Genomic DNA, 27012 nt, shown 5'->3' with positions numbered 1-27012 from the left:
CATTTGAAAGGCCTTCCGTGACCAGGTTTGTAGAGCACCTCTTCCTTGGCTGGATAAAATAGGGAAACTATTATTTAACCTTTAGGCATATGTTCATAGCATGTAGTGGTGTAGATTCACATGCTGTGAAAAACAAATGTTGCTGAAGGAGTATGCATAGTATGCACCGGCAAAAGTGCAACAAACATCTATTTCCCTGGGCTTTAAAATCCATTCATAGGCTTCATGGTAAGTCCTGGTTCACAACAGGGAATAACAAACCCAGGAGTGGGGCCAGAGGACCAAAACAAAAAAATAAATTAAAAAAAAAAAAAACTCACAGCAAGGCAGGCATCTTACTTTAAAGTAAAGATGAAAATCTCTGAAAACATTTAACTGAAGTGGCCACACTCTAAGGCGTAACACCAACAAAGTGCAAAAAGCCTACCTGCTAGAGTTTAGACACTGACAATTACGTGAATCTTCTAAACAAACATCTGGAATAAATGCACGTTTTAAGTAGTGCTTTCTATAAGCTGCCAGGCATCTAGGACGGTTTTGGCATGAATTCTTTTTTAAATGATGTATGAGAAGTGAGGCTTGCCTTTTGTAAGTGAACAATTCCACAAAACATAAAAATGCTTGTGCTAGGAAACTTGATGGGGCAAGATGAGAGGAAGATTTTGTACTGTAGCCATACATCAATTGGTACAGGAGAACAAAAAGGGAAGCACAGGGTGAAAAGGATTACATTACAAGGTACACTAATTTAAAAAAAATGAAATATGTGGAATGGTCTTGCTGAAAGAATGTCTAATAAACAAACATACAAGGAGGTTTACGAAAGGGGAGCCTTGATGTAAGAGTTGGTCAATAGTGCTACAGAGAAGGAAAACCCTTTGAAATATTTTGTGTTCTGGCTAAATGGAGGAAAAAGTGTAAGCTAAATTTACAACACTTTAGAGTAAGGAAATAACCAACTGCAGAAATAAGTGTTAATCTTAATTGTTAAACAATTACTGTTGTATTTGCAAGCAATTTCAACTGAACATAAATGCTGAAGTGTAGAACTGAGTGCACAAACAAAAGCCATGCAAAAATGTAAACAGCTCAAAGAACAAACCCTTCCTTTCATGCCCACATACAGTTTCCAGTCACCCTACTTCACGCACTCTACCTTGGGTGCCTTTGGCTCACTGACACGAAGTGCTTCTCTGAAATATGCATCAACAGCATAGTTGGCTTTTCGTTCTCGCTTTGGAGGTTCAATCCATTCTGTGAAAGCTATCTGAAAAATAAAGTCAGACAGTATTTTTTGGGAATTTGAGAAACTAGGTTAGTGAAACAGTTCAGAAGGATATTCTCCATCTTAACATTAGAGAGCAGTGATAGGCAAGGTGCCTTTGAAGGCACTTCATAATACTAGAGACAAGAGTCACAGGTGTAACAAGAGCCAGTTACAGTAAGTAAAATTGGCTCAAACTACACATTTCCAAAAATCGAGGTACATAAATGCTACACAGACGACATGATGAACAAGTATCTTACCTTCATTAACGCCTTATCTGGTAGAGACTACCTGGCTGCAGTTTCCTAATTTTAGAATATTCCCCAGGTGTCAGACTGGGTCCGTAAACTTACCCCTGCATGCTTGTAGGTGGAGTCAGCTGCGCCGGAAGTGACATGCGTGATGCCTACACAGGAGCCACCCCAGTGCATTGACAGCAGTTTATTTTGCGACCTTCACTGCCAGATGTGCACAACTACGACTAACACTTACTATTTGTGTGGAAATCTATGGCCCTTTCAGGGACAATTCTTAACTTTATAATCCAGTTGCAGAGCAAGAATGAGTGGGTCGGTAAAGAATCTGAAGCTAGATGGTGGCTCTACCAGATAAGGTGTTACTGAATATCAAGTTAGTTACCTTCAGTACCGCCGTATCTGGTAGAGACATTTTCTAGTTGCAGATTCCTTATTTTAGAATTTCACCCCAGGCGTCAGTCTGGATATGGAGGTTTTTCTCAAGCAGCACCCCTGCGCACTGTAAGGTGGTGTGTCGCATTCGCGTCCGTCGTCATGCATGCCGAATACATTGCTGGACCTATATAGGCACCACTGATGCGCTGTCAGTTTGTTTCACAACTTTCCACACCAGAAGCGTGGAGCTAAGAAGACGGACCATTGGTGTGTCAAAACTAGGGCCCTGAAAGGGAAGCTCCAGCCCCTAGAAATCAGTTTGCAAAGCGGGAAGGATGGGTGGGTCAGTAAGTAATGTGCAACTAGGATATGTCTATCAGTTAGGGCGCTACCAAAGAAAAGAACTTGCTCATCTGATAGAGACCTCTAGTTGCAGATTCCTTACTTTAGAATAGATACCCAAGCAATACCATCCCCAGAGAAGGGTCTGCGAACCAAGATCATACTAGGCAGTAGTGTTTGGTAAACGTGTACAAAGATGCCCACATTGCCGCCTGACATGTCCAGGACTGGAATTCCGCATGCTAACCTAGTGGTTGCAGACGTCGATCTGGTAGAATGAGTGTGCATACTCAAGAGGGATTGCTTTTTAGCCAATGCATAGCACATTTTAATGCAGAGAATGAGCCATCTGGAGATGGTTCTCTTCTGCACTGCCCAACCTTTCTTCGCACCCACTTATCTTTGGTACAATCTGGGTATAACGCCAACAGTCTTTTAGGATCCAACCGGTAAAGTCTTTCCTCTTCCTTGATAGGATGTGGGGGCGCGTAAAAGGTAGGCAAGGTGATGGACTGGCCTACATGAAAGGGCATAACCACCTTAGGGAGTAAAGAAGCACTATATGAGGATAGATGGTGAGGTAGGGAGGCTTAGATGACAATATCTACAGCTCACTCATCCTGCAGGCAGAGGAAATGGCCACAAGGAAAGTGTTTTGTTTTTAAAGTCAGAAAGCTTAGAGGACAGTTATGGAGCGGCTCAAAAAGAGAGCACATTAGGAAGGTCAGAACAAAATTTGAATCCCATTGGGGCATGATGAAAGGGGATGGAGGGAACATGTGGGTAAAGCCTTTAAGGAACCTAATAACAATTGGAGACTTAAAGAGGGTTGATCAGGTAATGCAGAGATACAGGGAGTGCAGAATTATTAGGCAAGTTGTATTTTTGAGGATTAATTTTATTATTGAACAACAACCATGTTCTCAATGAACCCAAAAAACTCATTAATATCAAAGCTGAATATTTTTGGAAGTAGTTTTTAGTTTGTTTTTAGTTTTAGCTATGTTAGGGGGATATCTGTGTGTGCAGGTGACTATTACTGTGCATAATTATTAGGCAACTTAACAAAAAAAATATATATACCCATTTCAATTATTTATTATTACCAGTGAAACCAATATAACATCTCAACATTCACAAATATACATTTCTGACATTCAAAAACAAAACAAAAACAAATCAGTGACCAATATAGCCACCTTTCTTTGCAAGGACACTCAAAAGCCTGCCATCCATGGATTCTGTCAGTGTTTTGATCTGTTCACCATCAACATTGCGTGCAGCAGCAACCACAGCTTCCCAGACACTGTTCAGAGAGGTGTACTGTTTTCCCTCCTTGTAAATCTCACATTTGATGATGGACCACAGGTTCTCAATGGGGTTCAGATCAGGTGAACAAGGAGGCCATGTCATTAGATTTCCTTCTTTTATACCCTTTCTTGCCAGCCACGCTGTGGAGTACTTGGACGCGTGTGATGGAGCATTGTCCTGCATGAAAATCATGTTTTTCTTGAAGGATGCAGACTTCTTCCTGTACCACTGCTTGAAGAAGGTGTCTTCCAGGAACTGGCAGTAGGACTGGGAGTTGAGCTTGACTCCATCCTCAACCCGAAAAGGCCCCACAAGCTCATCTTTGATGATACCAGCCCAAACCAGTACTCCACCTCCACCTTGCTGGCGTCTGAGTCGGACTGGAGCTCTCTGCCCTTTACCAATCCAGCCACGGGCCCATCCATCTGGCCCATCAAGACTCACTCTCATTTCATCAGTCCATAAAACCTTAGAAAAATCAGTCTTGAGATATTTATTGGCCCAGTCTTGACGTTTCAGCTTGGGTGTCTTGTTCAGTGGTGGTCGTCTTTCAGCCTTTCTTACCTTGGCCACGTCTCTGAGTATTGCACACCTTGTGCTTTTGGGCACTTCAGTGATGTTGCAGCTCTGAAATATGGCCAAACTGGTGGCAAGTGGCATCGTGGCAGCTGCATGCTTGACTTTTCTCAGTTCATGGGCAGTTATTTTGCGCCTTGGTTTTTCCACACGCTTCTTGCGACCCTGTTGACTATTTTGAATGAAACGCTTGATTGTTCGATGATCACGCTTCAGAAGCTTTGCAATTTTAAGAGTGCTGCATCCCTCTGCAAGATATCTCACTATTTTTGACTTTTCGGAGCCTGTCAAGTCCTTCTTTTGACCCATTTTGCCAAAGGAAAGGAAGTTGCCTATTAATTATGCACACCTGATATAGGGTGTTGATGTCATTAGACCACACCCCTTCTCATTACAGAGATGCACATCACCTAATATGCTTAATTGGTAGTAGGCTTTCGAGCCTATACAGCTTGGAGTAAGACAACATGCATAAAGAGGATGATGTGGTCAAAATACTCATTTGCCTAATAATTCTGCACTCCCTGTAGATAACCTTTGAGAGTTGCCAAGGTAGAGCCCCGCTGTGCCAAAGAAAGTATGACCTCAGAGAGGGAATCAACAGACTTGTCTATGCACCATGCAACAAATTTCTTCCAACTACAGGTTTCGCTGAGTGATGCCTGGCTGCCAAGATAACTGTACCGAAGTGCATCTTTTTGACATGATCACTCCACACTTTTTGCCAGGTACCTGATATGATTTCGACAAAGAGCACTGGGTTTCTGCTAACCAGGAACCCAGTGCCAGATCTCTCTCAAAACTGCAAAGTTGTTTCCCCATTTGGCAACACCTTTAGCACACTGTGTAAGTCTCTAGTAAATGGTACCCCGGATACCTAGCGCCTGAGGTACTAAAGATGGTCCCTAAATTCTGCAGCACAAATTGTGCTATCGAACAGTATCCCTCACCAAGCAGGACAGGTTGTCATTGCAGGCTGCATGTCTTGATACAGACAAAAACTATAATACAACATGGCACACAGCCTGTGTGCCATGTCCCGTAACATTGCAAGCAATACATGCAAGTCACCCCTCTAGCAGGCCTTACATCTGTCAGGCAGGTGCATTATTTTACATGTAAGAGCCTATCTGCATGAGCAGATATGCCCCTACTAGGTCTGTCAATTATCAGACATAGTAAGTGACCAGAGAACCCATCTTAAATGCATGTGCTGGACAGTGATCAATAAGAGCTCCCCAGCAACATGGTGGCTTCACTGAAGATAAACATCTCGTATTGGTTAACCCAAACTGATGCCAGTGTTGGATTTACCAATACATGAGCCTCTGGTGTGCTCGCTGACCAATTTCTGTTAGCCTGCCACCCGCGACACTGTTCTGGACCCCTAGGGTGGGAACCTTCTGCTCTCAGGAGGCCCAAAACAAAAGCCTGTCTGTAAAGGGGATTTTACAGGATGACATGCTGATTAGTCTTCTTAAGGCAGCAAGCCTCAAAGGGCTGCAGCCTTTGAAAGGCAAATCTGGCTTCCCTCACAGGAGGGGACGCTCCCCACCCCCAAAACACTTTTGCACTCTGCACCCAGCCACTGAGGGTGTACTGTGGGAGTACTCACCTTAACTCCTGGAAATTGGTCTCGTAAGTCACTGTACTCTACCTGTTTGCAGAACTTGTTTCTCCTCACGTGGGATAATGCAGAACTAAGAAATTGCAGTAATCCCTTTTTAAAGACAAAATAATTTGTATTTAAAAATGTACTTACCTGAACTATTTTTTCCTGCCCACACATATATAAAGATACCTGCTATTTTTATAAATTGGTGTGGATCTCCTCGAGTCGTGTGTCTCATGTATTAACTATTGTATTTGTAGATGTCTTGCACTCCTCTATATTAATCCTAAGGCTGCTCGACCACACTACCCTTATATAGGACATATTGAGATTGCATAGCAAGCCCTGTCCATTCACTGGAGATACTCTGGACCTTTTACATGGTATCTACATACTACATAAAGGGCCAGCTTCCTACATTGTTGGTGCAGAGGTTGGGATGCAAGACTTGACATCTACTATACCACTTGGTTTATAAGCGATTCCACAGAGGAATCTAAAAGGGAAATGTTACTCAACCAGTAAGCATCTGTTTGTGGCATGCAGTGCTGTAGGCTCACATGCTCTGCATACCCCTGCGACCCCCTTGCACCAGGGTGGTGCAAGTTGTTTTTCTTCAAAGAAGCATTTTGAGTCATTGGATCGAGTGACTCTTCCACTCAGTGATAGTGCGCATGGACATTGACTCCTTTGCTAGATTGTTTTCCTGCAGGCGGGTGAGAAAAGGAGTATAGAGAAAGATGTCCATGCAAATGTCACCACATTTGTACAAATATATACAATTATAATATAACTGGAACAGCCAGAGGTGCCGGAAGGAAGCATGTTGATCCACAGCACTACATGTCACAAACAGATGCTTACTCGGTAAGTAACATTTTCCATTCGATGGCATGTGTGGCTGTACATACACATGCTCTGCATAGGCTAGAGCAGTCCCTCCATGAAAGCAGTGGCTAGCCTGTGGGAGTTGCAGTTGACTGGAAAAGTGTAGCACAGCCTGATCTACTTTGGCTTGCTGTCATGCTAGTAAGTCCACACAGTAATTTTTTATGAACGTATGTGGTGTAGGCCATGCAGCTGGCTTACAAATGTTAGTTATAGGGATGTTACCAAGGAAAGCCACAGTGGCCCCTTTTTTCCTAAAAGAATGTGCTCTGGGAGCAACCTGTAACTGTCTCTTTGCTTTAGCTTATCAAGTCTGTATACACTTAACTATCCACGTAGCCATGCCATTTTAGGCTAATGGACTGACCTTGTGAGGTAGTGAAAAGGCTACATTCTGGTTCTGTCAATGTAAAATGTGAGTGCTCTTAACATCTAGAGTGTGGAGAGCTCTTTCCGCAACGGAGTCAGAGTCAGGATGCAGAACGACAACTGGTCGCCCAATGGACTGGTTTATATGGAATTGTGAAGCCACTCAGGAAGCAAATTCGGGCTTGTGAGGAGGACCACCTTGGCTCTATGGAAGAGAAGATCTTCCAAGGTTAAGGCCTGGAGGTCAATGACACACCTGAGTGATGGAAACTAAAAAAGTCACCTTCCAAGAAAGGTATTCAAGAGACCATGAATGAAGTAGCTCGAAAGGAGGGCCCATGAGCCTGGTAAGCACAATACTCAAGTTTGAGGATGATACAGGAGGCACCCTTGGTGGAATGACCCTTTAAAGGACTTCCAAGAAAGCTTTAACGTCTGGAATTCTGAACAAAAAACTAGGTTGTCTGTTCTGTAGATATGCAGCAATAACAGATGTAGGCGAATGGAAGTTTAAACCAAGTTGGATTTTTGTAAATGGAACAAAAACAATATCTTGAACAGTAGCTTTGACTGGGTCAATGCACTGAGGTTGGCAGCAGCAAACAAAATGTTTCCCTTTTGCAGCATAACGTGCTCAAGTTGTGAGCCTACGAGCTTTCCTGGGAATGTCCATAAATTCCCTAAGTAACCAAACGACGACTTCAGGAGCCATATCGCAAGGTTGAGTGACCTGGGGTCTGGATGTCTGATCTGTGCTTGTTTTGAGGGAAAGTGTTTGGCTTGTTGGAAAGCTTCTTGTGGGGAATTAGTGATAGGTCCAGAAGTGTGGCGAACCAGGGCTGACGCGCCCAAGTGGGAGCTACAAGGATCACAGTGAAACGTTTGCCGATCCTCCAAACCAGAAGTGGGATGAGGGTGATGTGGAAAAGCATAAGCAAATATGCCTGACCAGTTCAACCATACAGTGTTGCCCTTGGACAGAGGGTGTGGACACCTGAAGGCAAAGCTTTGGCATTTAATTTTCTGCTGTGGTGAAAAGGTCTATTTGAGAAGTTCCACACTTTGCAAAGTATGTTTGAAGGACTTGTCGGTGGAGTTCCCATCTGTGGACTTGTTCCTGCATCCTGCTGAGCAGGTCAGCAAAGCTGTTTCGGTGCATGGGAGATACTCTGCCACCAGGTGAATATGGTGTTGGAGAGCCCACTTTCATATTGGCAGAGTAGTGACAACTGGGATGACCGTGCCCACCACCCCCTCGTCCCTGTAGAGAATACATGATTGTGATGTTGTCGGTGCGGACTAAGACAACCTTGTGAGACAAGTAAAGAAGACATGTTTTCAGGGCTAGAAATACTGCCTGGAGCTCTAGGTAATTGATATGGAGGAATTGGTGACAGATCCCAGAGGCCCTGTACTGTAAGGTTTTGAAGGTGAGCACCCCCACCTGTCAGTGATGCACCTGTGGTCCGAGTGACCTGCAACACAGGGTTTAGAAACGTCTGTCATTTCAACAGGTTAGTGGTGTTCCACCATTGCAGAGAGCAGCAAGAATGGCGATCTAACACTAGACCTTCCATGTGACCCTGTGACTGAGACCACTGACTAGACACTGCTGTAGGGGATGCATGTGGAGTCTGGCATGGGGAAAAATGTCAATGCAGGACACAATCATCCCTAGCAGGCGCATCACAATCGTGACTGTACGATTCTCCTGAAACTGGGGGAGAAGAGACTGAAAACTCTGAACGCAGGCTGGGCTATGCTAACCCCAACTCTGCACTGACAATAGCTCCTAAGTAGGGCTGTATCTGAAGGGGTTTGAGATGGGATTTGGGAAAGTTGATTGTGAAGCCCAGAGCGTGAAGGACATCCACTGCTGAGTGGTATTGGCACTGTGCTAATGTGCTGCCTTTAATGAGCCAGTCTTCTAGGTAAGGGAACACATGTATGTTCTATCTTCTGAGGTGTGAGCAACTACTGCTAAGGATTTGTAAGACTCAGGAAGCAGTCGTGACTCCGAAAGGCAGGACTCTGAACTAGTAAAGTTTGCATGTAACCACGAATCCTAGGATTTTTGGTGTGCAGGGTGGATGGGAATACAAAAGTAGGCATCCTTTAGATCAAGAGCAGTCAAAGTTGCCTTGTTGCATAAGTGGAACAACATCTTGAGTAACCATGTGAAAGTGTTCCGAGATAATGTACTGGTTTAATGGTATGAAGTCTTGAATAGGCCTGAGAGAAGTCTTTTGAGAAGGAGGTGGTACAGGGAGTATACACCTGATCCCTGGTGTTGTAAGTGAACAGGCTCGATGGCCCCTTTGAGAAGAAGGTATTGAACCTCTTGCTGGAGAAGGGCATGGTGCTCGTTGGATAGCCTGTGATTGTGAATGTTTGGAGGAGTGGTAATGAGCACCAGACAAAAACCATGTTGGATAATGGAAAGGACCCATTGGTCCATGATGATGTGGACCCTGTTGTAAAGTGCCATCTTTCTGGTGGCATAGTTACACCCCCTCCACTTTGTGCCTGATGTCAGTGTTGGGACTGTAGTTCACTGGGATCCTGCTAACCAGGACCCTTTTGACTGCTCTCCCCTAAATTTATTTTTGGTAACCTTTCACACACACAATTGGCATACTGGTGCACCCATTCAAGTCCCTAGTAAATGGTACCAAGGGCATTGGTACACCAGGGGGCCCCATAGGCTGCAGCATGTATTATGCCACCCATGGGAGCCCATGCAAATGTTGACTGCAGGCCTGCCATTGCAGCCTGTGTGAAATGCACCCTTTCACTGCCAAACCTAATAAAGTAACCCCTCTGATAGGCCCTTCAGGCCAAGGGCAGGGTGCATGTCCCTAGGTGTGAGGGCATGAGCAGGGCACCCCTACAGACCCCAGATTCCATTCCCTTGGCTTTGTAGGTGCAGGGAAGCCATCTTAAGGTATGTAGTGGACACTGGTCAATACAAGTGGTCCAGCTACATAATGGCTTCTCTGAACCTAGGCATGTTTGGTATCAAACATGTTGTAATCATGCAACTACACCGATTCCAGTGTTAGTTGCATGATACCACATACTCTGGTGGTTCCCTCGGGGATCCCCCTGTTCTACCTGTGCAGCCTTATAGGGCCTAGCTGCCAGCCCGGGCTGCTGCTGACCCCAGACACTGTTCCGTCCTCCTACTGGTGAGCTAGACTCAGGCCAGAGAAGCCAAACAAAGGATTTCCTGCAAGGGAGAGGTGTGCCCACCTCTCCATGTGTATTAGGTGTCTAAGGGCTGGGGTGGCCTCTGAGCACCACCAGACTACTTTGAAGGGCACATTTGGTGCCCTCCTTACATAATCCAGTTTGCACCAGTTCAGGAACCCCTGGTTCCCACTCTGGTGCGAAACTGCACAAAGTACAGGGGAGTGACCAAACACCCACCCTCTTCAGCTCCTCTCCTAGGGCGATGGACAGAGCTCTGTCAGGTGGCCAATTGATTCTGCCATCTTGGAAATAAATTGTGCAGAGGCCCCTCCGAGCATCCGACTGGTTAGGCCAGGTAGATGACATCCCTGACCCCCTTTGATAGGTGGGTCAATGCAGAAAGTAACCAACCCCCTTTTAGAGTTATTTAAGGGCTATCTTGTCGGTGGGTCCTCAGGTTCGTCAAACAAGACACTTGAAAGAACTCTCTGCAAGACATCTGCCTCTGGACCTGCTGCTGGTCTTCACCGGGAACCGAACAAGTCTGCTTCTGGTGGGAAGGCTCCCACTGCAGCATTGTTTCTCCAGATCCTGCAAGAATTCTGCAACATCCAATGCTGTGTATCCTTCAGGGACACAAGGACTGTTTGCACCAGAAAGCACAAAGGGAATCTCCCTTGGATGAAGGAGTCCCTTCCCTGCAACCGCAGGCACCTCAAGACAACATCGACTGGCTGGTGGGGTCTGCTGTCCCTAGACATCCAAAGATCCAGCAACACAGGTGGAGAGTCTGTGGCATCCCCTGGGTCCTGCTGGTCTTCTATCCAAGTTGGGAGACTGTAGGCCCTTGCTCCTGCCACTGCCCTGGCACCCCTGTCCCCCGCAACTGTTGCACTTGCTAAGGAATGCTGCCTCTTCATGCTGAAGATCTTCAGGCTCCAAGAAGCCCCAGCCTCCAGCACTGTGAAAAGCAAAGATCACCCCTTGTCCTGCAACCCCTGACATGTGAGATTTCTGTTTTGCTGGGCTGGTAAGCCCTTCCTATGACTCCCTGTGTTCAGCACCTGTGGGTCACTCGTGTGGGCTCCACAGACTTCTGCTGGCCTTCCTGGGTGCTGAGGGACACACCTCTGACACCCTCTTGAGTAGTCTCTTCTGGACCTTGCTGGTCCCAAAAAAGTGCAAACTTGTCCAACTCCTATTTGCACTTGCTAGAGCTTGTTGGTGGCTGGTCGCTAACCCTCCTGCAATCCTGGCAACTGTCAAGGGAAAGCTCGTAGGTGACTCCTGGGAACTTCGGCAGCTCCTGGACCCCACCCCCTTTATCTTCAGAAGGGTGAGCAATGCAACCTGCATCGTGATAGCAGCTGGACAATCCGAGACATGCACAGCTTTCAGAGACTTCCCTCTTCCCTTCTGCATATAGGTCCCTGGTGTAGGTACTTTTGTCTTCTGGGTATCCTGGTGTAGGGACATTCTCCATCCTTCCCCGCTGGTTTCCTCGGGGTCCACTGGGAAGGGTCCTGAATGCCCCAAACTCCATCCACTACTCTGTGTTGGTCTATGGGGCAACTGAATGGGTAACTGACTTACTTCTGGTTGCTGGTGTCACTTAATGTATTTACCTCTGGTGTTCCTAATTTCCCTCAGCCCCTAGCTAACCACCAAACTTATCTTGGCTGGAGTCCCACTTTCACATTCCACTTTTTTAGTATATGTTTTGGCCGGTCCTAGGGCCCTGTATATTTCTATGGTATTTTTGCTGGTTATTTTATGTGTATATTGTATGTAATATCTCCAAAGGGAGCTATACCAATGTCCATTTAGTAGTAGAGGTAGAATAAAGTATCCTTTATTTTTACAACACTTGTGTGGTTCTTTGTTGTGACTAAGTTACTGTCTGACTACTGTGGCATTGCAAATGCTTTACATTCCCCCTGAATAAGCTTTAGCTGCTAGCCTCAGCTACCCCTAGAGAGCTTCTGCTACCCGGACACCTATTCATGATCACCAAGATTAGCCAGGACTCAGAATAGGGTGCCACACCATAGGTGTGCACCATAAACTGAGCTAGCTTTCTACAGACCCTTTCTAAACGAAAATCCTGAATCCGTCCCCTGACAGGTGGGGGGGAGGGAGACTAAGGTAGTCACTGCTTAGAAGTGGAGGAAGAGCCTTGGGAGGTGGTGCTCTTCCCTCTGCCCTAGTATATGGTTTAATCAGTAGGACCCCGCCCAATAGAAACTCCTAGATTAAGAGGGTGGAGGCTGTCTAGTCTGGGAACTAGACGCCTCAGAGGATGTGAATTTATAAGCACCTCTGGAAGTGGGGCGATGAAGTGCTCCATTGTGTGGGGGACTGAGAAACACCTATGGCCTTAGCTGGGTCTGTGCATTTTTTTAAGCTTCAAGGGTAGAATCCACTTATGGAGCATCTTTTTGGCCCTCAAAGGGCATGTTAAAGGCCACTTGCTGTACCACTAGTTTGAACCAGAGCATCTGAGCCACACATGCCTTATTAGGACACTTGTATTGATGCCGACTGAAGCATCTAAGGCACATCGTACAGAATTGTTGTTGCCCCTGTGCAGCCATTTGCTGCCCTCTCTTGTAGTGCTCCTCTGGGAGAAACTCGAGGAGCTCCTCCTTTTCATCCTAGTGAGTCTTGTCACATCTAGCCAGTAACATCTATGCAGTCACTCTTGCTGGCAGCATAGATTTTCCTTTTGTCCTTCTCAGGTGGAGGACAGTCCCTTGTAGCCTGACTACTCGCACATTTTCGTGAATGAAATCTGGAGGAACCTGTGACCTAATGTATAGTGGATCTGAGGGAACAGGCTTATATTTGTCTACTCTAGGGGGTGACAACCCTAGAGAGGATGGGCTCCTTGAAAATTCTTAGCATGACAAAGCATGTCAGGGAGCATTGGGAGGAATTTGATATCAACGTGTCCCTGTGGGACAGGATGGGGTCATGGTCATGGATTCAGATCATGCTATGTCCCACCCAAATCTTCCAACATATAAAGGGGATTCCTTGGGAGTATAGTCTCCTGCAGTCGACGAGGCAGGTGAATGAGGAGGGGAGGGAGGTGGAAGAGAAGGGGGTGGAGGCGGTGAAGGCTTGCTGGTAGCCTTTTCCTTACTAGTCTCCTTTGGAGGAGAAGTGTCCAAAGCTTCTTGGAAAGACAGCTTCCTTTTGAATAGTATAGGGAAAGAAGCAATAATGCATCTAGTACCCTCCTGGATATAGAGGTGGCACTGACGAGCATCCATGGTCTCCAGAATGGGTTTCACAGGAGAAGGTGTAGCTGGAGACTGACTGGAGTTCTTCTGTTCTGGTGTATTCGGATCCATGGACTTTGCCACCAAAGTCTTTGGTCAGTGTGATTTTGTCAGCACCAACATGGATGGGGTAGCCAGCCAGCTTGGAGCGGACATGATGCTTGAGGTGGAAGCGAGCCGAAGGGTGGGGCGGCTAAAACAGATTTTTGGATCAGGCCATGGCCTGTGGCAGAAGCGGTCTGGTGACCTCTACAAGGTTCCTTTTCATAGTCTTGCTATGGTACTCGTACGTTATGCAGATGTTACCTCATGGCTTTTGATGTCTGACTGCACGTCGGAGTCAGAGTCCTGGACCGAGAAGGCCTCCTCTTGAAGTTTAGGTTCCCCCTGGACATGTTCCTCCCCAAAGATGTCTGGGGGTGTCAACCGGAGTCTTGTGCTCTGTAAAGAAATGGCTCCCTGTTTCAGTTACCCCCCCACTTTTTGCCTGATACTGATGCTGACTTGACTGAGAAGTGTGCTCAGACCCTGCTAACCAGGCCCAGCACCAGTGTTCTTTCACCTAAAATGTACCATTGTCTCCACAATTGGCACAGCCCTGGCACCCAGGTAAGTCCCTTGTAACTGGTACCCCTGGTACCAAGGGCCCTGATGCCAGGGAAGGTCTCTAAAGGCTGCAGCATGTCTTATGCCACCCTAGGGACCCCTCACTCAGCACAGACACACTGCTTGCCAGCTTGTGTGTGCTGGTGGGGAGAAAATGACTAAGTCGACATGGCACTCCCCTCAGGGTGCCATGCCAACCTCACACTGCCTGTGCATAGGTAAGTCACCCCTCTAGCAGGCCTTACAGCCCTAAGGCAGGGTGCACTATACGACAGGTGAGGGCATAGGTGCATGAGCACTATGCCCCTACAGTGTCTAAGCAAAACCTTAGACATTGTAAGTGCAGGGTAGCCATAAGAGTATATGGTCTGGGAGTCTGTCAAAAACGAATTCCACAGCTCCATAATGGCTACACTGAATACTGGGAAGTTTAGTATCAAACTTCTCAGATAATAAACCAACACTGATGCCAGTGTTGGATTTATTAAAAAATGCACACAGAGTGCATCTTAGAGATGCCCCCTGTATTTTACCCAATTGTTCAGTGCAGGACTGACTGGTCTGTGCCAGCCTGCTGCTGAGAGACTAGTTTCTGACCCCATGTGGTGAGGGCCTTTGTGCTCTCTGGGGACAGAAACAAAAGCCTGCTCTGGGTGGAGATGCTTCACACCTCCCCCCTGCAGGAACTGTAACACCTAGCAGTGAGCCTCAAAGGCTCAGGCTTCGTGTTACAAAGCCCCAGGGCATTCCAGCTAGTGGAGATGCCCGCCCCCTGGTCACAGCCCCCAATTTTGGCGGCAAGTCCAGGAGAGATAATGAGAAAAACAAGGAGGAGTCACTGGCCAGTCAGGACAGCCCCTAAGGCAACCTGAGCTGAGGTGACGGACTTTTAGAAATCCTCCATCTTGCAGATGGAGGATTCCCCCAATAGGGATAGGAATGTGACCCACTCCCCTTGGGAGGAGGCACAAAGAGGGTGTACCCACCCTCAGGGCTAGTAGCCATTGGCTACTAACCCCCCCCAGACCTAAACACGCCCTTAAATTTAGTGTTTAAGGGCTCCCCTGAACCTAAGAATTTAGATTCCTGCAACTTACAGAAGAAGAGGACTGCTGAGCTGAAAAACCCCTGCAGAAGAAGAAAGAAGACACCAACTGCTTCGGCCCCAGTACTACCGGCTTGTCTCCTGCCTTCTAAAGAAACCTGCTCCAGCGACGCTTTCCCCAGGACCAGCGACCTCTGAATCCTCAGAGGACTGCCCTGCTTCAAGAAGGCCAAGAAACTCCCGAGGACAGCGGCCCTGTTCCACAAAGACTGCAACTTTGTTTCAGAGGAGCAGATTTAAAGACTCCTGCAATCCCCGCAAGAAGCGTGAGACTTGCAACACTGCACCCGGCGACCCCGACTGGTGGAGAAACAACGCTACAAGGAGGACCCTCCGGCGACTCCAAGACTGAGTAACCAAAGTTGTCCCCCCTGAGCCCCCACAGCGACGCCTGCAGGGGGAATCCAGAGGCTCCCCCTGACCGCGACTGCCTGACTCTAAAATCCCAACGCCTGGAGGAGACCCTGCACCCACAGCCCCCAGGACCTGAAGGATCGGAACTCCAGTGCAGGAGTGACCCCCAGGAGGCCCTCTCCCTTGCCCAGGTGGTGGCTACCCCGAGGAGCCCCCCCCTTGCCTGCCTGCACCGCTGAAGAGACCCCTTGGTTTCCCATTGAAAACCATTACACACCCGACGCGTGTTTGCACACTGCACCCGGCCGCCCCCGTGCTGCTGAGGGTGTACTTTTTGTGCTGACTTGTGCCCCAACCCCCCCCCCCCCCCCCGGTGCCCTACAAAACCCCCCTGGTCTGCCCTCCGAAGACGCGGGTACTTACCTGCCGGCAGAATGGAACCGGGGCACCCCATTACCTCCATTGAAGCCTATGTGTTTTGGGCACCTCTTTGACCTCTGCACCTGACCGGCCCTGAGCTGCTGGTGTGGTAACTTTGGGGTTGCTCTGAATCCCCAACGGTGGGCTACCTTGGACCCAAATCTGAACCCTGTAGGTTGGTTACTTACCTGCAAGAACTAACAATACTTTACCTCCCCCAGGAACTGTGAACATTGCACTGTGTCCACTTTTAAAACAGCTATTTGTGTTTTATGTGAAAAGTATATATGCTACTGTAATTATTCAAAGTTCCTAAAGTACTTACCTGCAATACCTTTCAAATGAGATATTACATGTAGAATTTGAACCTGTGGTTCTTAAAATAAACTAAGAAAAGATATTTTTCTATAACAAAACCTATTGGCCTGGAATAGTCTTTGAGTGTGTGTTCCTCATTTATTGCCTGTGTGTATGTACAACAAATGCATAACACTACTCCTTTGATAAGCCTACTGCTCGACCACACTACCACAAAATAGAGCATTAGTATTATCTCTTTTTGCCACTATCTTACCTCTAAGGGGAACCCTTGGACTCTGTGCATACGATTCCTTACTTTGAAATAGTACATACAGAGCCAACTTCCTACATGCTCCAGCTCTAGTTGACAAGCTGTTTAATCCCAAAGTGTCTTCTTCAACCAGAAGGATTTGCAGGCATCACAAGTAGCTTCCTGGTGATTGGGGGAAGAGGCATGGTTACACACTAGATGTTGGTCGGTGTGCGGAAATCTAGCATGGCACCAAATACAGAAACAAAACTGTAATTTGTTCCATTAGCCCAACATAATTGGTCAGTGCCACATGGTGAGAAGGACTGGAGACAAGCAAGGATGCCCCGGAGGGCACATGGTCAGCGCACCCGTTGACTATTCTAGACAAACGCTTAGATAGTAATACATGATCGAGATACAATACAGTCGAAAAACAGAAGATGGAAAGAAAAGTTTTTAAGAGAAGCGAGTTGAAAGACTGAGAAAAGAAACGTCCAAACCAGATGGCGAAGAAAAAAAATAATTTATCAAAAGGAGTCAATGCCCACGTGCAGTATCACCAAGAGGAGGAGTAACTCAATCCTGTGACTTGAAACACTTCTTCGAAGAAAAACAATTTGCACACTCTGGACCCAACACCAGATGGCAGTAATCTGCAGAACATGTGTATCTACAACCACACATACCATCGAACACTGTCTTTTGTTAAGTAATTTTTTCAATTTTTTACCTTTTTCTAAATGTTTTTAAATAGCTGTAGGGCTTTGGTTAAGTCCCTCTTGCAAAACTCTTTAGAAATTAAAATAGCCTTTCATGGCAGAGCTCTTGGGCCCAGAAGATATGTGCCAGGAGCATTGGGCCTTTCCAGAGACGGCAGGGTGCTGATCAGGAAAAGGGAGATGTCAGTGGCTCCCACAGGACCTATTGGGAGGAGGGACTCCTACACAGAAGCCATAGACCCCCAAATCTGGTGCCACTAGGAGAGTCATAGTGCCTCAGAAGTTTAGAGAATTTCTTCTCACGTTGGCCTATGCTACCCCCTAACTGGGCATCCTATCCAGGCTAAAACGTAGAGTAGGTTAGTAAACCACTTCTATTGGCCAGGTATGTCAAAGAAGGTGAAGGAGTTTTGTAACTCCTGTGCCACCTGTCAAGCAGGTGTCAAGACAGGTGGCCACTCAAAGCCTCACCCCCCCCCCCCCCCCTTTAATTTCACTTCCAGTGGTTGGGGTTCCATTTGAGAGGTTAGGGATTAAAATTGTTGGTCCCCTAGACCCTCCAAAGCATAAGGAAACAAATTTATAGTGATTGTAGCGGATCATGCAACCAGGTATCCGCAGGCAATTTCCCCGAGGACTACCACTGCCCCTGCAGTAGCTAATGCCCTCATTGGTATCGTTCCCAGAGTGGGTTTTCCAAAGGAGGTGGTGCCACAGAGGTACAAACTTCATGTCTGGCTAACTAACATGTGGGCTGAATGTGGTGTCGCCTATAAGTTCACTACCCCATACCACCCCCAAACCAATGAACTTGCTGAGAACATGACATTGAAAGGTTTGATTGGTGTACTCCCTGAAAAACTCAGCAGATGGGATATCTTACTTCCATGCCTGCTTTCGCTTAGAAGGAAGTGCCACAGAAGGGAGTACGTTTCCACCCCCTCCCCCCCTTTAACCTTCTGTTTAGGCATCCTAGAGGGGACCACTGTGTTGTGAAGCAGAGACGGGACAGACCTCTCCGAGAACCCAAACAGGCTATTGTGGACTATGTGGTTGGCCTTTCGGTCTCAAGTGGCAGAGCACATGGAAAAAAACCTAAAAAATCCTGGAGACCAGCCAAGAGTTCCAGAAGCTCTGGTATGATCAAAATGATGCACTGGTGGAGTTCCAAACAGGGTAGAAGGTGTGGGTTTGGGAACCTGTGGCTCCTAGGGCCTTCCAGGGTAAATAGAGCAGACCCTACCATATCCTAGGGGGAAAAAAGGGGACTTCACCTACATGGTGGACTCTGGCTCTTGCAGGAACCCCAAAGGTGTATCCATGTCAATCACCTTAATCTGTATCATGACAGAGCTGAGATGACCATGCTCATGGTCAATAATGAGGGACAGGAAGCGGAGAGTGAACCTCTCCCTAATCTCCTCTCCAGCAACTCCAAAGATGGCTCAGTGGAAGAAATTGTCTTTTCTGACACTCAATGACCAACAGCAGACTGACTCCAAGCAAGTCTAGCATCAGTCTGCTCAGCTCTTCTCTTTGACCCCCCCCCTCCCTCCCTTCTTGGCATGACTGGTGTAAAGAAATGGCTCCCTGTTGCAGTTACCCCCCCACTTTTTGCCTGATACTGATGCCGACTTGACTGAGAAGTGTGCTGGGACCCTGCTAACCAGGCCCCAGCACCAGTGTTCTTTCACCTAAAATGTACCATTGTTTCCACAATTGGCACAACCCTGGCACCTAGGTAAGTCCCTTGTAACTGGTACCCCTGGTACCAAGGGCCCTGATGCCAGGGAAGGTCTCTAAGGGCTGCAGCATGTCTTATGCCACCCTAGGGACCCCTCACTCAGCACAGACACACTGCTTGCCAGCTTGTGTGTGCTGATGGGGAGAAAATGACTAAGTCGACATGGCACTCCCCTCAGGGTGCCATGCCAACCTCCCACTGCCTGTGGCATAGGTAAGTCACCCCTCTAGTAGGCCTTACAGCCCTAAGGCAGGGTGCACTATACCACAGGTGAGGGCATATGTGCATGAGCACTATGCCCCTACAGTGTCTAAGCAAAACCTTAGACATTGTAAGTGCAGGGTAGCCATAAGGGTATATGGGCTGTGAGTCTGTCAAAAACGAACTCCACAGCTCCATAATGGCTACACTGAATACTGGGAAGTTTAGTATCAAACTTCTCAGAATAATAAACCCACACTGATGCCAGTGTTGGATTTATTAAAAAATGCACACAGAGGGCATCTTAGAGATACCCCCTGTATTTTACCCAATTGTTCAGTGCAGGACTGACTGGTCTGTGCCAGCCTGCTGCTGAGAGACGAGTGTCTGACCTCATGCGGTGAGAGCCTTTGTGCTCTCTGAGGACAGAAACAAAGCCTGCTCTGGGTGGAGGTGCTTCACACCTCCCCCCTGCAGGAACTGTAACACCTAGCAGTGAGCTTCAAAGGTTCAAGCTTAGTGTTACAATGCCCCAGGGCACTCCAGCTAGTGGAGATGCCCGCCTCCTGGACCCAGCCCCCACTTTTGGCGGCAAGTCCAGGAGAGATAATGAGAAAAACAAGGAGGAGTCACTGGCCAGTCAGGACAGCCCCTAAGGTGTCCTGAGCTGAGGTGACTCTGACTTTTAGAAATCCTCCATCTTGTAGAAGGAGGATTCCCCCAATAGGGATAGGAATGTGACCCCCTCCCCTTGGGAGGAGGCACAAAGAGGGTGTACCCACCCTCAGGGCTAGTAGCCATTGGCTACTAACCCCCCAGACCTAAACACGCCCTTAAATTTAGTATTTAAGGGCTCCCCTGAACCTAAGAATTTAGATTCCTGCAACAACAAGAAGGACTGCCTAGCTGAAAACCCCTGCAGAGGAAGACCAGAAGACAACAACTGCCTTGGCTCCAGAAACTCACCGGCCTGTCTCCTGCCTTCCAAAGAACTCTGCTCCAGCGACGCCTTCCAAAGGGACCAGCGACCTCTGCATCCTCTGAGGACTGCCCTGCTTCGACGACGACAAGAAACTCCCGAGGACAGCGGACCTGCTCCAAAAAGACTGCAACTTTATCCAAAGGAGCAGCTTTAAAGAACCCTGCAATCTCCCCACAAGAAGCGTGAGACTTGCAACACTGCACCCGGCGACCCCGACTCGGCTGGTGGAGAACCAACACCTCAGGGAGGACCCCCGGACTACTCTACGACTTTGAGTACCAAAACCTGTCCCCCCTGAGCCCCCACAGCGCCGCCTGCAGAGGGAATCCCGAGGCTTCCCCTGACCACGACTCTCTGAAACCTAAGTCCCGACGCCTGGAAAAGACCCTGCACCCGCAGCCCCCAGGACCTGAAGGACCGGACTTTCACTGCAGAAGTGACCCCCAGGAGTCCCTCTCCCTTGCCCAAGTGGAGGTTTCCCCGAGGAAGCCCCCCTTGCCTGCCTGCAGCGCTGAAGAGATCCCTTGATCTCTCATTGACTTCCATTGCGAACCCGACGCTTGTTCTAACACTGCACCCGGCCGCCCCCGCGCCGCTGAGGGTGAAATTTCTGTGTGGGCTTGTGTCCCCCCCGGTGCCCTACAAAACCCCCCTGGTCTGCCCTCCGAAGACGCGGGTACTTACCTGCTGGCAGACTGGAACCGGGGCACCCCCTTCTCTCCATTGAAGCCTATGCGTTTTGGGCACCACTTTGAACTCTGCACCTGACCGGCCCTGAGCTGCTGGTGTGGTAACTTTGGGGTTGCTCTGAACCCCCAACGGTGGGCTACCTTGGACCAAGAACTGAACCCTGTAAGTGTCGTACTTACCTGGTAAAACTAACAAAAACTTACCTCCCCCAAGAACTGTGAAAATTGCACTGTGTCCACTTTTGAAATAGCTATTTGTGAATAACTTGAAAAGTATACATGCAATTGAAATAATTCAAAGTTCCTAATGTACTTATCTGCAATACCTTTCAAACAAGATATTACATGTTAAATTTGAACCTGTGGTCCTTAAAATAAACTAAGAAAAGATATTTTTCTATAACAAAACCTATTGGCTGGATTTGTCTCTGAGTGTGTGTACCTCATTTATTGTCTCTGTGTATGTACAACAAATGCTTAACACTACTCCTTGGATAAGCCTACTGCTCGACCACACTACCACAAAATAGAGCATTAGTATTATCTCTTTTTACCACTATTTTACCTCTAAGGGGAACCCTTGGACTCTGTGCATGCTATTCCTTACTTTGAAATAGCACATACAGAGCCAACTTCCTACAACTGGGCACTACAGGAGGCTTGTGAAAGGATATGGTACCATTGGGGCACCTCTCACAGAACTAACCTCCAAAAAGATGACACAAAGAACTGGACAGTGAGCTGTCAAAAGGCCTATGACACTCTGAAGGAAGCAATGTGCTCTGCACCTGTCCTAAAAGCTTTAGATTACTCTAAAGAGTAGAACGTGCAGACAGATGCCCCTGAACATGGGATAGGAGCAGTCCTGCCCCAAATCAATGATGGTGGCCATGACCAACCTGTTGCTTTCATTAGCAGGAGGTTATCTCCCCGACAGCAGCTTTGGAGTGCTATTGAGGGGGAACCCTTTGCTGTGGTTTGGTCCCTGAAGAAGCAGAGGCCATACCGGTTTGGCTCTCACTTCCTAGTTCAAACTGGCCTCAGGCCTCTCAGACGGCCAATGCAAATGAAAGGTGAAAACCCTAAACTGTTAAAGTGATCCATCTCCCTACAGGGAATCAAGTTAACAGGGAACTCAGGCCTGGGACTGACTATGCCAATGCAGATGGCCTTCCTGGTTCTTTCACTTAGAAGATGAAGACTTTTGGGAAAAGTTATTCTCATCCTCTTTCGTTTGGGAGGGGCTAATGAAGGAAAGTGCCTTTTTTTGACATGGCCACCCCCCTACTTTTTTGCCTGGTATCGATGTGGTTTTGACTAAAAGTGCATGGGGCTCCTGCTAACCAGGTTCCCAGTGCCAAAACTTTCCTAAAACTGCACACTTGTTTCCCTCAATTGGCAAAACCTTTAGCACCATCTCTAAGTCCTTAGTAAAAGGAACTCCTAATACCTAGGGCATGGTGTATGAAAGGTCCCCCAAAGGCTACAGCACAAATTGTGCCACCCTAAGGGACCCCTCGCCAAGCACATGACAGGCTGCCATTGTAGGCTTCGTATCTTGGTGCAGACAAAAGTGAAAACACAACATGGTACAGAGTCCCTTAACACTGAATGTAATATATGCAAAGTCACCCCTCTAGCACAAATTACAGTCCTAAGGCAGAGTGAATTATATTACGTGCAACAGCATATCTGCACGGGCAGATATTCCTCTTCTGTATTTATCAGTCCTCAGACATAGTAAGTCACCAGGGAAGCCATTTTAAATGAATGTGCTGGACACTGGTCAATACGAGTTTCCCCAGTTAAAGGATGGCTCCACTGAGATTAGGGATGATGGGTATCAAACATTGTGTATTGATTCCACATTGATGCCAGGGTTGGATTTACCAATACATGCACCAGAGGGGACCTTCGAGGTGTCCCCAGAAACCCTACCAGCCTCTGGTGTGCTCGACCAATTTCTGCTGGCCTGCCACACGAGACACCATTCTGGACCCCTAGGGTGAGAGTCCTCTGCTCTCACTAGGCCCAGAACAAAAGCCTGTCCAGGATTAGGGTGTAACTCTTCTCCCCCCCCCCCCCCCCTCCACAGGATGACCTGCTGATTAGCCTTCCTAAGGTGGCAAGCCTCAAAGGGCTGCAGCCTTTGAAATACGAATTCCCCCCTGCCCTCCCCTTTCCAAAGACCACTTGGCCCCTGGACAGGTGAGCAAATTAGCTGCTCAAGGTAGATGTGCCACCTCCAGGCTGGTACCACCCATAAAGTGGGCTAAGCTGAGGTGAACATGGATTTTCAGAAGTAGCCATCTTTGGGATGGCATACCCAAGAATTCTGAGACAGGGTTATGTCCACTTCCCTAGAGAAAGTGGTCATATAGGGGGCGTTGTGACCTCAAGTGTCAGTAGCCCATTGGATACTACCCTACACACCCCTAATGGCCCTAAATTCAGTACTTAGGGGAGCTCCTGGCACCAGAGAAGCATATTCTGATGTCCTAAGAAGACCAGGGACACCAAAGAGCCACAACAGCAGAATGTGAAAAGAAGCCGCCTTACCTGGTACCAACCACGCCGGTCTGTCTGCATCCCTTGTCAGAATCTATACCAAAGTCGACTTGTCCTGCAGCTGCAACTCCAGAAACCCAGGAGGACTGCCTGTCTTCAAATAAAGACTTAAGACCTCTGAAGCCTCTGGAACCATCAAGACCAACACTACATGTCACCATTGTTCCTGCTGTGATCGACCCAAGTTTAAGTGAACCACCGGTGCCAACAAGGTTCCCTAGCCCTCCAGAGTCTGAGTCCATCGTGATTTCACCCCTCCTGGACTTGGACGACGCCTGCAGCCTCTGCACGCAGGCTCCCCTCTATTGCGGCCGCTCCAGTCAGAAAAACCTGACACCTAAGGCCACCTCTGCACCAGTCGCTCCTAAGTTGTGGAGAAGAGAACCAAAGGTGCCTACCTGTGCCCGAGCATTGAGGCCTAAACCCCGCTGTTGGTTCAGCCCGACTGGCCTCCTGGCCAGAGCCTGGAGGCTCTTTCTGCCTTGCCTGATCCCCATAAGAATACATTGGGTACCCAATGCTGTTCTGCACTCTGCACCCGGCCACCCCTGTGCCGGTGAGGGTGTACACTGTGGGTGCTGCCTTGGACCTTGAGTTGAGGGTCTCATTTAAGAACTACTGTGTGTATTTATGGTTCTCTTCCAGGGGATCCTCATCAATAGTCATAAACATTGAATATTCCCGCCCTCGTGCGGGGACCCGGGAGCATACATAAAATACACATATAAAGTATGAAATATGCACGAAAAAAAAAATATATATATAGCATTTTTAGTAGACAAATTTTCATACTAAACTCATATATACGTGTGTGAAACAGCAATGCAGACTATAATCATAAACAGGCTAAAATGCTTTATTTCTATGGAGTTTTTTTTTTTTTTTTAACAGTCCTTTTCAAAATTACAATAAGAGAAAAAACACTTTCCAAAGCCCCCTAACTGGGCCCAGGGAAAGAAGCAGTAGCAACATCAGAGAAAAAACTACATTGAAAACAATGGAGCATTCTTAGCCAATAGGCTGCATGCAGGTTAACACAGGAGAACCATAAAAATTCTGGCACAGTGCCTTTAAGACCCTGAGCACCTCCAGTATCCCACCATGCCTCAGGGGTGAAGGAGAGGTGACAGTTAGGTCAGTACTTTTTTTTACGGTAACAAGTTGTGCAGCAGATTTGAAAGATAGTGTGTCCTGCACTTCCAGAAGACTTGCGTCCGGGGAGGAGGGAGGGTTGTTTATGACTTGGATGAAGATACTCCTGGAAGAGAACTAGGATTTACAGGTAAGTAACTTATCCTTCTCTTCCATAGTCATAAACATTGAATAGATTAGCAAGCCCATCCCTTAACTCTGCGGACTGTCTAATAGAAGTGCAGGAATAGATCTGTATCATGCAAACAAATTTCTCAGATGCTTGCCCAACTTGGGCGTCTACTCTGGCATCTGAGTCTAAACAGTAATGCCTAGTAAATGTATGTACAGACTTCCTTGTAGCAGCCTTACAAATTTCAGAGATTGGAACATTATTAAGGAGGGCAGCCGTAGCCGCCTTTCCTCTTGTCGAATGCACCTTAGGCCTAGCAAGTAGTAGTTTATTAGCCAATTGATATGCAGTAACAATACATGAAACTATCCATCTAGATATGGTTCATTTTGAGGCTGCCTCGCCTGTTCTCAAATGACCATATTTAACAAATAAGTGGTTAGATTGTCTAATTAGTTTGGTTTTGTCCAAGTAAAATTTCAGCACTCTTTTCAAATCTAGGGAGTGCAAAGCTTTCTCCGCCGGAGTATCCGGATTGGGGAAAAAAGTTGGTAGTGAAATAGTCTGATTGATTGATTGTGGAAAATCTGACACCACCTTCGGTAAGAATGCTCCATTGTTTTCAATGTAGGTTTTTCTCTTTTTTTCCTCTGATGTTGCTACTGCTTCTTTCCCTGGGCCCAGTTAGGGGGCTTTGAAAAGTGTTTTTTCTCTTATTGTATTTTTGAAAAGGACTGTTTAAAAAAAAAAAAAAAAAACTCCACAGAAATGAAACATTTTTGCCTGTTTACGATTATAGTCTGCATTGCTGTTTCACACACGTATATATGAGTTTAGTATGAAAATTTGTCTACTACAAATGCTATATGGAAAGTGTCACTTACCCAGTGTACATCTGTTCGTGGCATGAGACGCTGCAGATTCCCATGCTGTGCATATCCCGCCATCTAGTGTTGGGCTCGGAGTGTTACAAGTTGTTTTTCTTCAAAGAAGTCTTTGAGGCACGAGATCGAGGGACTCCTCCCATTGTGGCTCCATTGCGCATGGGCGTTGACTCCATCTTAGATTATTTTTTCCCCGCAGAGGGTGAGGTAGGAGTTGTGTATATAGTAGTAGTGCCCATGCAGTGGAGTAAGTATGTATGTACATAATGTGATTAAAAGTGTTGTATTTACAAATTTACAAATGTACACAATTATTTTTATCACCTTATAATGGTTACAGGCTCCCGGGGAGGTGGGAGGGCGCATGTGAATCTGCAGCGTCTCATGCCACGAACAGATGTACACTGGGTAAGTGACATTTTCTGTTTGATGGCATGTGTAGCTGCAGATACACATGCTGTGCATAGACTAGTAAGCAGTTATCTCCCCAAAAGCGGTGGTTTAGCCTGTAGGAGTTGAAGTGGTTTGAAATAATGTTCGTAATACTGCCTGTCCTACTGTGGCTTGTTGTGTTAACACATCCACACAGTAATGTTTAGTGAATGTATGAGGCGTAGACCATGTGGCTGCCTTACAGATTTCGGTCATTGGTATATTTCCCAGAAAGGCCATGGTGGCACCTTTCTTCCTAGTGGAGTGTGCCTTTGGTGTAATAGGCAGTTCTCTCTTTGCTTTAATATAACAGGTTTGAATACATTTAACTATCCATCTGGCAATGCCTTGTTTGGATATTGGATTCCCTGCATGAGGTTTTTGGAAAGCTACAAACAATTGTTATATTTTGCGAATTTGTTTGGTTCTATCAATGTAATACATTAGTGCTCTTTTTAGGTCTAATGTATGTAATGCTCTTTCAGCTACAGAGTCTGGTTGTGGAAAGAACACTGGAAGTTCCACCGTTTGATTTCAGTGGAACGGTGATATAACTTTAGGCAAAAATTTGGGATTTGTGCGTAGAACCACTTTATTTGTGTATTTGTATAAAGGGTTCCTGTATGGTAAAGGCTTGTATTTCACTTACTCTTCTGCAAGATGTGATATCTATTAGGAAGGCTACTTTCCAGGTTAAGTATTGAATCTCACAAGAGTGCATGGGTTCAAAAGGTGGACCCATGAGTCGTGTTAATACAATATTGAGGTTCCACGAAGTAACTGGTGGTGTTCTCGGTGGAATGATCCTTTTTAGACCCTCCATAAATGCTTTTATGATTGGAATTCTAAATAGCAAAGTTGAATGTGTAATTTGCAGATAGGCAAAAATTGCTGTGAGATGTATTTTAATGGATGAAAAAGCTAACTTAGACTTTTGTAAGTGTAGTAAGTACCTTACAATGTTTTTCACGGACGTGTGTAATGGTTGAATTTGATTATTATGACAGTAATAAACAAA

General features: G+C 46.9%; 1 protein-coding gene across 1 annotated transcript in view; it reads right to left on the bottom strand.

The window, feature by feature from the left end:
* Window positions 1-27012, bottom strand: part of SMARCA5 (SNF2 related chromatin remodeling ATPase 5) — a 413986-nt gene that overhangs the window by 189008 nt on the left and 197966 nt on the right. Inside the window, exon 17 of the mRNA XM_069242595.1 lies at window positions 1157-1267. Coding sequence (XP_069098696.1) covers window positions 1157-1267 — 111 coding nt within the window. The remainder of the gene's footprint in view (window positions 1-1156; window positions 1268-27012) is intronic.

Source organism: Pleurodeles waltl, chromosome 1_2 (assembly GCF_031143425.1).
Source record: "Pleurodeles waltl isolate 20211129_DDA chromosome 1_2, aPleWal1.hap1.20221129, whole genome shotgun sequence".
Classification (NCBI taxonomy): domain Eukaryota; kingdom Metazoa; phylum Chordata; class Amphibia; order Caudata; family Salamandridae; genus Pleurodeles; species Pleurodeles waltl.
Note: the sequence above shows the minus strand (reverse complement) of the source record. Positions and strands in the feature narration are given on the sequence as shown.